At 41.9% G+C, this 10,880-nt stretch overlaps 1 protein-coding gene across 4 annotated transcripts; it reads right to left on the minus strand.

Annotated features, from left to right (window-relative positions):
• Nucleotides 1-700: 700 nt before the first annotated feature.
• ALKBH7 (alkB homolog 7) lies at nt 701-10,680 on the minus strand. 4 transcript variants are annotated; one of them, XR_012882588.1, is made up of 6 exons: nt 10,359-10,679; nt 8,849-9,022; nt 8,628-8,752; nt 7,424-7,638; nt 5,055-5,205; nt 701-1,083 (listed from the first exon to the last, which is right to left on the minus strand). XR_012882588.1 is itself a non-coding variant. In XM_075859143.1 (5 exons), exons 1-4 carry the CDS (start codon nt 10,647-10,649, stop codon nt 7,515-7,517), a joined length of 714 nt encoding a protein of 237 aa, XP_075715258.1. In that variant the 5' UTR covers nt 10,650-10,680; the 3' UTR covers nt 703-1,080; nt 7,495-7,514. The 4 variants fall into 4 exon arrangements, 2 of the variants coding, with proteins under 2 accessions (XP_075715258.1, XP_075715257.1); XR_012882589.1 differs by lacking the exon at nt 5,055-5,205 and having other exon boundaries at nt 703-1,083; XM_075859143.1 differs by lacking the exon at nt 5,055-5,205 and having other exon boundaries at nt 703-1,080; nt 7,495-7,638; nt 10,359-10,680.
• Between the last annotated feature and the right edge of the window lie 200 nt (nt 10,681-10,880).

The raw sequence follows: 10,880 nt of genomic DNA on the forward strand, positions 1-10,880 counted from the left end.
GATAGATATGGGATAGATAGATAGATGATAGATAGATAGACGATAGATAGATAGATAGATAGATAGATAGATAGATAGACGATAGATAGATAGATAGATAGATAGATAGATAGATAGATAGATAGATAGATAGATATGAGATGATAGATAGATAGATAGATATGAGATGATAGATAGATAGATAGATAGATATGAGATAGATCGATAGAGATAGGAGATGATTGATAGATAGATAGATAGATAGATAGATATGAGATAGATAGAGATAGGAGATGATTGATAGATAGATAGATAGATAGATAGATAGATAGATAGATAGATAGATAGATAGATAGATAGATAGATAGATAGATATGAGATAGATAGATAGATAGATAGATAGATGATAGATAGATAGATAGATAGATATGAGATGATAGATAGATGATAGATAGATAGATATGAGATGATAGATAGATGATAGATAGATATGAGATAGATAGATAGATAGATAGATAGATAGGAGATGATTGATAGATATATAGATATATGATAGATAGATATACAGTACACAAGACATATTACAATGAAGAAGCTCTTTAAGTGTTTTGATGTGATCACATAGAAATATACTCAGTAGCACAGGTATATAGTCCAAATATTGTTTCCTTACAAACTATTTTTCAATGAATATATATATTTTATAACACCCACACAGACAACATTCTATACAATTACATAGTAAATATATGTATACAGACATAATATGTGTATATATAAGAATAAATCTAATGTACAACACACATTACTACAAAAGGCACATTCTTTGGGGTGGGTGGGTGACGCAGTGTTGAGGAATCAAAGAAATCCTGCTTCGATTTTCCAAGCACTCCCCCCGTGTAAGCACCGCGTGCTTTATATGGAAAGGTCCAGCATACGACATGTTAAAACATCCTAGGCGATGGGTATAAATTTTGGGGGACTGGAGGTTTCTCTCGCAGAGCTGGTCTGACACAGTACACAAGATGAGATGCGGGGAGTCACTTTGGGTCACCCTATTGGTTGGACTGCTTGGATCTGTGGCCTCGGCAGCTTTGGATTCTACTGGGGTGATAGAAAGTGGAGGACAATCTCAGCAAGGTAGATTCATATATACCGTATTATCACTGCTAACAGAGTGGTACCATAGGAATCCGTGTACAATGTCCTATTTATAGTCATTACCACTGCCACATTTTCATTTATAGAATATAGAATTCAAATACAGGGCACAATGCCCCCTAGTGGTAAAATTCTAAGGAAAAAAATAAATTAAAAAAAGGCTGAAATGCCTAACAATGTGTCACACACAACTGCCCAGGTAAAGATTGTTTTTTAGCTGAAATATAAGGATGATTATAGGTTTTATAATATATTATATTTTCTCTTATGGCACTTATGTCATATACTATATGTTATATTATATTCTCCTTTTTTTTTTTCTTACGTATTATGTAAATTTATATGTTATATACTATATTCTGCTATCAAATGTATTATCTATTATATTCTGTTATGTATTATATTATTTCTTTTGTTAAACATTATATTGGTTACCGTATATATTATATATTCCCTTATGTTGGATATTATATAATAAACTATGTATTATATTCTCTTATATGTTATATTATATTCTTTTATGTTATATATCATGCAATATAATATATATTCTCTTGTGACACACACACACACACACGTCTGTATGTTATATTATATATATGCTCTTGTATATCATATACTATATATTATGTTATATTCTCTTAGATTCCATACATTATATGTTACGTTGTGCGATATTATATAACTTGTTATGTATGATATATATGTAACAAGAGAATATATAATATAGCATGATATAACAGAAGAGAATATAATATTGCATAATATAACATAGTATATGACTGTACTATTTAACATAAGAGAGTGTAAAATATAATATAGAATATCTGTTATAACGTAAGAGAATATATATTATAGAACACATCCAATATGTAACAAGAGAATATATAGCATGATATAACAAGAGAATATAATATTGAACAATATAACATAGTATACGACAATGTACTATGTAACATAAGAGAATATAATATATAGCATATGATATGATATCCAACATAGGAGAATATATAACATATATATTTCCTTGTGATAGATAGATATGAGAGAGATAGATAGATAGATAGATAGATAGATAGCTAGATAGATAGATATAAGATAGATGATAGCTAGATAGATAGATATAAGATAGATGATAGCTAGATAGATAGATAGATAGATAGATAGATGATAGATAGAGATAGATAGATAGATAGATAGATAAAGATATAAGATAGATGATAGATATAAGATAGATGATAGATAGATAGATAGATAGATAGATAGATGATAGATAGATATGAGATAGATAGCTATAAGATATATAGATATAAGATAGATGATAGATAGATAGATATGAGATGATAGATGATAGATAGATAGATAGATATAAGATAGATGATAGATAGAGATAGATAGATAGATAGATAAAGATATAAGATAGATGATAGATATAAGATAGATGATAGATAGATAGATAGATAGATGATAGATAGATATGAGATAGATAGCTATAAGATATATAGATATAAGATAGATGATAGATAGATAGATATGAGATGATAGATGATAGATAGATAGATATGAGAGAGATAGATAGATGATAGATAGATAGATAGATAGATGATAGATAGATAGATAGATAGATAGATAGATAGATAGATAGGAGATAGATAGATAGATGATAGATATGAGATAGATAGATAGATAGATCTATGATCAGGAGTTACTGATAAGATTATATTCGTCTAAAGATTTTCTGCAGACAGCGATGGTTATGGAGTCATATTCCAAACAAAAACAAAAAAAACCATTCCTTTTTCCTTCACAGATTCTGGCACCTTCTCATTGTTATCGGACGGCGTCCCCCGCCCACGTTTCAGGAGAAGGTTGGCGCAGTCAGGACGTTCTCGCATGGAGGATCGGGAATGCCGACTTAAGACACTACTGCTGCGAGTCAGAGACCTTGGACTTGGGTATGAGTCTGAAGAGACCGTCCTATTCAAGTACTGCGGGGGAGGGTGTCCCCGATCCCGTACAAACCACGACCTGACTCTTTCACGGCTGCTGCAGAAGAGCAACCTCCCTTCCCTTCTGGAGGAGAAAATATTTGGAGAACCCTGCTGCCGCCCCACGCACTACGAAGACGTGGCCTTTCTGGATGACAGTCACAGGTGGCACACAGTAGAAAAACTGTCAGCTGCAACGTGTAGCTGTGTAGGGTGATGAGCCCCGAACGTAACGTAGAGCCGCTCAGTAGTGAACTTCTTTATGGATGTGATCGATTGAGCACCTGCCGCCAGACAACGGAGGCCAAGGTGACAACAGAGAGGACTTCAGGAAGAAACGGCAAACCCGAATACGGAAAAAAAAAAAAATGTGTTTTACGTAAAAAAACAAAACTTATTAGAGAACGAAAAGTTCTGCAAATAATATACTTTGTCTTTTAATTCCTTACTATGTTGATGATCTCTGCTTGCGGTCAGTGATGGGAACATTGTAAAAGTTCAAAATTGGTGCAATGAAAACAGGAGTTGCCTATGGCAACCAGATTGCTTCTTCAGTTTTTAAAAGGGCCTCTGCAAGATGGGATCTGATTGGTTGCTATGGGCAATTACTCCACATTTCATTTGCAATAGTTTTGATAAATCTCTGGCTGCAAATAAGAATGGCAGAGGGTAAAAAAAAAACATCAACATGTGCAGCTGACACAGGAGAAGGGTTCGTTACTAGAAAACGGGATCACGACTTGTTACAGTATCAGAGCTCTTGCGTGTAACTAGCGGTGGCAGCAGTGTCGGTTGGACACAAGACACTGGATGTAAACAAGAATAATTTTCATTCACTGACAGTAAGCGGAGAACTTGATAAAGGTAAAGAATTGAAATACAAAGTATATTAGATCGTTGCAGAACTTTTTACTGTAAACTGAACATGTTCGGAAAAGGCCGCATGAATAGATGTATAGCATGTTGCTGCAGGGGAAATGTAGTAATACATGCCAAAAGATTAAATGAAGGGCAGACCAAGTAATACATGGCCACGCCGGGTCTGCCAGAGAAGGAGCTGCGCTTGATTAAGGACTCGCTGCTCTGGCAAATAGAGGCAGGTTTTGTGTGACGGTTTTCCCTCTATGACATCCATGTGCCTCCATAAGGCATACGGACCAGGGTTGTCTTCATGAGACAACCTCCTTTAAAGGGTAACTAAACTTTTAAAAAACCTTTGACATGTCAGAAGTTTTGATCGGTGGAGGTCCGAGCACAGAGATCCCCACCGATGGCTAAAACGAAGCTGCAGAAAGAAGCGCACGGGTGAGCGATGCACCACTTAGTTTCTGATTGGCTTTCCTCGGAAAGCCGAGCGAGCAGCGTACAGACTGAGACTTTCTATCGAGCCCGTACACTGCTCAGAGGAAGGCCGATCAGAAATGAAGCAGCAGAGTGTTCACCAGAGCGCTTTTCCCGTTTCGTTTTAGCGATCGGTGGGGGACTCAATACTCAGACCCCCATCGCTCAAAACTTCAAAAAAGTTTTTTAAACGTTTAGTTACCCTTTAAGATGCCTTCCTGCACACCTTGAATGTAGATTATTTGGATTACTGAATAGATTGGCAATTTCTGTTCTGGATGGGTCAGAAATTGTAACTGTGGAGAACCCCTTTAATAGTATGTACTGTAGATAGGCCAGTCAAAGGGGTGTTCCCAAGGAAAATAATTAAATAACCTTTTACCATAAAAGTCAGATCAGTAAGAATCGAGCAGCCGAGACCCCCAACTAATCCTAAGACTAAGCAGATCCTTAGTCTACACATTCCCGATGTCTCTCCAATGAAATGAGTCACAAAAACCTAAGTGACCCCCATTCATTTTAAAGGAGACAACGCTAATTCTCAGGATTGCTGGGGTCCCAGCATCTAACGCTTTAAACACAGACCTGTCATGTAGAGCAATGAGAGAGTCATCTGAACACGAACGGTTGTCATGTAAGAGGTTGGGATATTGATGCGGAGATCATGAAGAGTTCAGGGCAGGAACATTTGCACACACAGTATCTCCCTCTACGTTTTCTTCTATAACTAGTCTTACTTTTAGCAGCCAGGGAAAAAAAACAAAAAAAAAACAAAAACTATTTATGTACAAATAAATTATTTATTTATTCCATTGCAGATCTTTGACAATAAAATAACATTGAAAAAACTTAAAAATGGCAGAATTTCTTTATGATTTTATCAGACATTAACTTAACAGACGATTGAAGATTTAGGACGCGCTCACACGTGGCGTACTTACAGGATATTTTTCCCATAGGCATACATTGTAGTTTTCTGCAGCGTAAAAATACAATGCACGTACGCCACGTGTCAGCGCACCGTTAGGCCGGGTTCCCACGGGTCGTATACGCGGCGTAGAAATCACGCAGCGTATCCGAACTGGAACCCGCAGCACCTTCCGTCTGAAAAATGGCACCACATTGTGGTGAGGTTTTTCGGACGGAATTTCCGCTGTGTAAAAAAATACAATAAAAAAAAACAAAAAAAAACAAACACTCACACTTAACCCCTTCCCTCATTTGCGTCCCCTCCGGCCTCCTACGATGACGTTGCAGGCAATGTGACCATCACAGGCTGCAGCGGTCACGTGGGATTAAACGTTATCCCAGGAGGCCAGACTGCAGGAAGGAGGGCGCTCTGGGTAAGTATGTTTTTTTTTCCCGGAGATTACGCTGCAAAACATGGCTTTCTGTTGCGGGTTCTGCATCCCCATTGAACTCAATGGGGAAAACCTGCAACAGAAAATCAACGAAAACGCAGCAGAAATTTACATTCTGCGGAATTAAATTCCGCACCGCAGGTCAATTTATTAAAGTTCATGCTGCGTGTTTTTTCCGCAGCGTGGGCGTGAGACTTACTAAATCTCATCCAATTTGCTGCTACTATAAATGCGTTGCGAAAATTCCGCAACGTTTACGCTACGTGGGAACCCGGCCTTAAAGGAGAATGAGACATAATTTAGGAGTAGGATTGCACTGCACACCACGTACTGATGGAGGGAAAAAGAGGCACTTTGGTAGTGTAATAGTTAATGCAGGCAGATATTAGCCCTACATGACCTCCAATGGACTTGGACTGAAAAGTTCCCGAGCCTTTGATCTCCTTTAACCCCTTCCTGCTTTGGCCACTTTTGACCTTCCTGGCCGAGCCTCATTTTTCAAATTGGAAATCTCACTTTTCAGTGGTAATAACTCCGGAATGCTTGTACCTATCCAAGCGATTCGGAGATTGTTTTCTCGTGACACATTGGACTTTAACATACAGCTGACATCCACCGCTGATGACCATCTCCTGAGCAATCTTGCCGATGGCTACGGAAGCCTTTTAGGCCCCGCGGCCGGGGCCTGGAAGTCTTCCGTACTGGGAAGACCGGTAGGCCACTATTAGGCCTCCGGTTGCCGTTGTAGCCACTGGCATCCCAGCAATTTCATTGCTGGGATGCCGATGAGCTGCAAACACCTTAAATGCAGCGATCGCTTTTGACCGCTGCCTTTAAGGGGTTAATGGCAGGGATTGAAGCTAACTTCGGTGCCCGCCATTACAGCAGGGTGTAAGCTGTAACCTACAGCTGACACTCGGGGATGATGGCCCCGACTCAGCTTATGAGCTGGTGCCATCCATTTGTTGGAATTATACGACAATTTGCGGGAAGCACTGGCTTTCCATGACGTATACTTACGACAAATGTCGGGAAGGGGTTAATGTGCCATCTACTCCACTAGATGGCACTGTACAGATCTATAAAATTATCCTAATGATTTACTCCAGCACGCCCTAAAGAGAATCCACCTGTCAAGCATGCTCATGCTGCCCTGACCGCGTGCATTAAACTACGTTTCACTCTGGGGCCGGGTTCACAGCTTGGACACTGACTTGCGGCCAGTGTTAAGTGCCCGGCTCGAGAGTCGTTTCGGCTGGACGGCTCCCCTCTGGCTTCTCCCCGCCCGGCTCAGTTTGACTGACGGACCTCTCCCTATTTGTGTATAGGTAGAGATCTAGAAGCCGCTCAGAAGACACCCCCCCCCCCCCTCCCCGAGTCCGGCACTTATTAAAACAATACCTTCTCTAAAATGCTGCGGCGCTTCAGAGTAGAAATCTAGCTTACTAGAATCAGGGCACGTCGCTCAATTATTCTGCCTGCAGTTAGGACAGCATTACCGTGCTCACAGGTCCTCTTTAATTACTCATCGTTAGACAGAAATTTTCAGGTATTTTACAAATATATCAACACATCGAAGACCATTTTAGTCACCTGGACTCATCGGTGTCAGAAAGGTCATAAGCTAGGACAGGAGTAAAAAGGGCAGCAAGCTTTGTCAGCACCTGTAGATCAGTCCACCTTATCAGCTCGCAGGAAGATTTCTGCAGATGACCGAGATACGTCGCTCTCGCGGTACAGGAACGCCATTGAAGAAGGATTCCTCACCGCGCAGGATTTCATGGGTAAACTTGTAGCGAGCGACACCGCTGAGATGAAAGGTGACAAAGCGTAAGCAACATATAAGCTCTATAATGAAAAAAAACAAACACACACACACATATATACACACACACACACACACACACACACACACACACACACACACACACAACTACTGTTCAAGCATACATGAATGGGCACCAATGTAATACATGGCCACCAGAATGGTTGACAATTTTATTTTTCCTTTCCAAAATCTGCTGGAAACATCGCATAACGTCACTAATATATTGTTCTTAGGAGATCAGTACCCATGTCTTTGTATAATGCCGCTCCCTCGTTTAGTACACTCTTCATCACTGTATACGGAGCTCCAGCTCCAACATGGCCGCTGATGAGGGAGCATATGACTAGACCATCGACGGCCTTCCTTGAATAACATAAAAGAAAGTAGAGTGCCGTGCGCAGAGTTTTATTCAATAGAGGGCGCTGATGGACGGGTCTGGTCACATGCGGCCATATTGGGACCGGAGCACCGTCTAGTCATTGAAGATTGGACTAAACAAGGGGGCAGCACTATACATTTATTGGGAGGTTGGGACACATCGCTGTCGGCTGAACAAGTATCGAGCCGACAGCTATCTTATGCGTATGGCCAGCTTTACTCTAGATAATAAAGAGGGTTGGAAATTGACTTCTGTGAGAGAGTGTAGTGGGCATGCTTTGTGACATGTACAGAGGTCACTGTGCAGGGAGTGGGAGGGGTGCGCTGTCAATGATGTGAACCTCCAGCTTTATAATAGAGGTGTAACCTCAGAAAATATAAGGACCACCTCCCCAGACAGTGGCTGACACAATGATGACTACAGACACAATCTAAAGGGTCATACATTGGCCAATTCCACTTGCATGGTCATTGATAGAGGTCAGGTCTTCCTTGGCGTAGGTAGTTCTTCTTTAGTTGTGTAGGACGTAAGCAGCCAAAGATGGAGCACCCCCTCTATAGAAACACAGGAATCAAACACGAACTACTGACCTCATTATATACAGGCAACGTCTGGGCAGCAATAGATCCGCTCGCTCCTCTGGGTTATCCACGGAAACCAGCCGCATGACGCTGCTGGATAACATGCAGATGCCGGCAATGGTGCTACCACAGAACTGGTGAGGGAGAAGTAAGATTAGCTCCGTACATGTATCCGGCTCACACCGAGGTCACTGCTTCACCATACACCCTGGTCCACCAGACATCCTTACCTTGACGCTGTCCACGTGAGGTTTGATGTAGCCATCTTTCTGGAGGTCTAAGACATGGACAAGAGACAGCTGGTTCTCCCCAGGAGGAAAAGCCTTCTCTCTCACCCGTTGTAAGATGGTGGAGGATTCAGGGGCCCAGTGCAGGCGTTCTACCTCTCGGAAGCCATGGATCGCCTGCAGTGAATGAAAATATATAGATGGCGCCAATTGCAGTGTAGTTTTGCTAGAGCAGGTACTATGACACGTGTTTTGCAATGCATAAAATTACGTTTAGCATGAACGCCATGTTTATGTCTCCTACTCCACTCTGTTATGTGCCGCTTGCATTCTTCTTAGTAAATCCGTCACGCAGGGTGCACTTTTTTTTGGCCATGAACTAAAGCGGTCATGGTGCGGCTTCATAAACGTGGTATACATAGGGAACGGCACTCAAATCTGCTGTAACTGCGCCTCACAGTCTCTGGACCCGGTAGAAAAAAAAAAAACTGGCGAAAATATGTAGGCGATACGCTAGGCCAGTCAGTCATTTCATACCCGAAGGCCACATGCACACGGTGCATACTACATGCGCAATGTACTGCAGCAACTCCGCAGCGTAATACAGCACTAGCGAAGAACACGAGATTTCAAGTCATCTCATCTGAGGGCCTGTTCACATCACCGTTCGCTTTCCATTCCGGGGTTCCTTCGGAGGTAACGGAAAGTGAAAGTGAAACCACAGCTTCCGTTTCAGTCACCATTGATATCAATGGTGACGGAAACATTGCTAATGGTTTCCGTTCGTCAACGCTCCGGCAGGTGTCCGTTTTTCCGACGGAATCAATAGCGCAGTCGACTGCGGTATTAATTCCGTCATTAAAACGGACACCTGCCGTAGCGTTGACGAACGAAAACCATTAGCAATGTTTCCGTCACTATTGATATCAATGGTGACGGAAACGGAAGCTGTGGTTTCACTTTCACTTTCTGTTGCGGGTCCACCCAACGGTAACCTCCGACGGAACCCCGGAAGGAAAGCCAACTTTGATGTGAACAGGCCCGAAGGGTAGCAGAATTGTATACAAAGTGTGGATATTACCTACGGAATTACCGGTGTTCATTTGTTACAGATTTTCATGTGACATAAAGGGGGATTCACACGTCACAGTCAAAATGTGTTTTTGTGCCTTGATTTTCACATTTTGATTGTGACGTGTGAACTTAGCCTAAAGACATATCCCCAGCGCTCATAATAGCGGGAAATAAGTGCGACATTTTAAGGAATACGGGTGCATTTACACGAGTCGTTTTTGGACAAGCGGTAAAAAAAAAATGTAATCAAAAACCATTGCAGATCCGCAGGCAATATTATGGCGAATTGCGAGAGAGCGAAACACGTCAAATAAACGTTTTACCTGTAAAAACTGAACGCAGCTGAAACCAACTCATGTAAATGCACCCTATGGCGTATAGACCACCAAGGACAGCACTATGAGCGCCAATAATTACACACGACCCCCCGGGCACTCACGTCATCCCAATGGCCGCTCTCATAGCGTTTCTTCTTCAAAACAGGCTCTAGCTCCCGGTACAATGCGGCCTCTTCCTCGTCGGTGATGAAGTCCGGCTGCAGGGTGAGCCCGGGGGACAGCTGGGACAGCAAGGTCGGCGAGGAAGGAGAGATCTGGCTATCAGGTGGAGCCGCATTGTAACAGCGGGTTCGGCACCTTGATATTATTATAGCAAGACCCCGCGGCCTAGTCACACCGCGGAGCCACAGCCGCATGTTACCAAGGCAACAGCGAGCACAGGGCGCCGCCATTTTGTGACCGCGCACTGCATCCTGGGAGGACAGTAGGAGGGCAAGCTGATCAGCACGTAGAGCTTCTCCGTTAACAAAACAAGTGCAGGACGTGCCCGAACTAACCAATCATATGCCAGCTCTCAATGTATTACAATTCTTAGTAAAATGAAAGCAGGTACCTGATTGGTTGTTACGGACACCTTTTTTTTTTTCTTTTTTTATACCTTCCCCGCACTATAGCCTCTGGGA

This window comes from Rhinoderma darwinii, chromosome 3 (assembly GCF_050947455.1).
Source record: "Rhinoderma darwinii isolate aRhiDar2 chromosome 3, aRhiDar2.hap1, whole genome shotgun sequence".
NCBI classification, from domain to species: Eukaryota; Metazoa; Chordata; class Amphibia; order Anura; family Rhinodermatidae; genus Rhinoderma; species Rhinoderma darwinii.

What these genes read in the sequence shown, in the direction of transcription:
- ALKBH7 (XM_075859143.1), bottom strand. Translation starts at nt 10,649, where the DNA reads ATGGCGGCGCCCTGTGCTCGCTGTTGCCTTGGTAACATGCGGCTGTGG. An exon ending in AGAGCGGCCATTGGGATGAC is followed by an intron (nt 9,023 to 10,358) that starts GTGAGTGCCCGG and finishes CATTCACTGCAG; the next exon opens with GCGATCCATGGCTTCCGAGA. An exon ending in CTCACGTGGACAGCGTCAAG is followed by an intron (nt 8,753 to 8,848) that starts GTAAGGATGTCT and finishes CTCCCTCACCAG; the next exon opens with TTCTGTGGTAGCACCATTGC.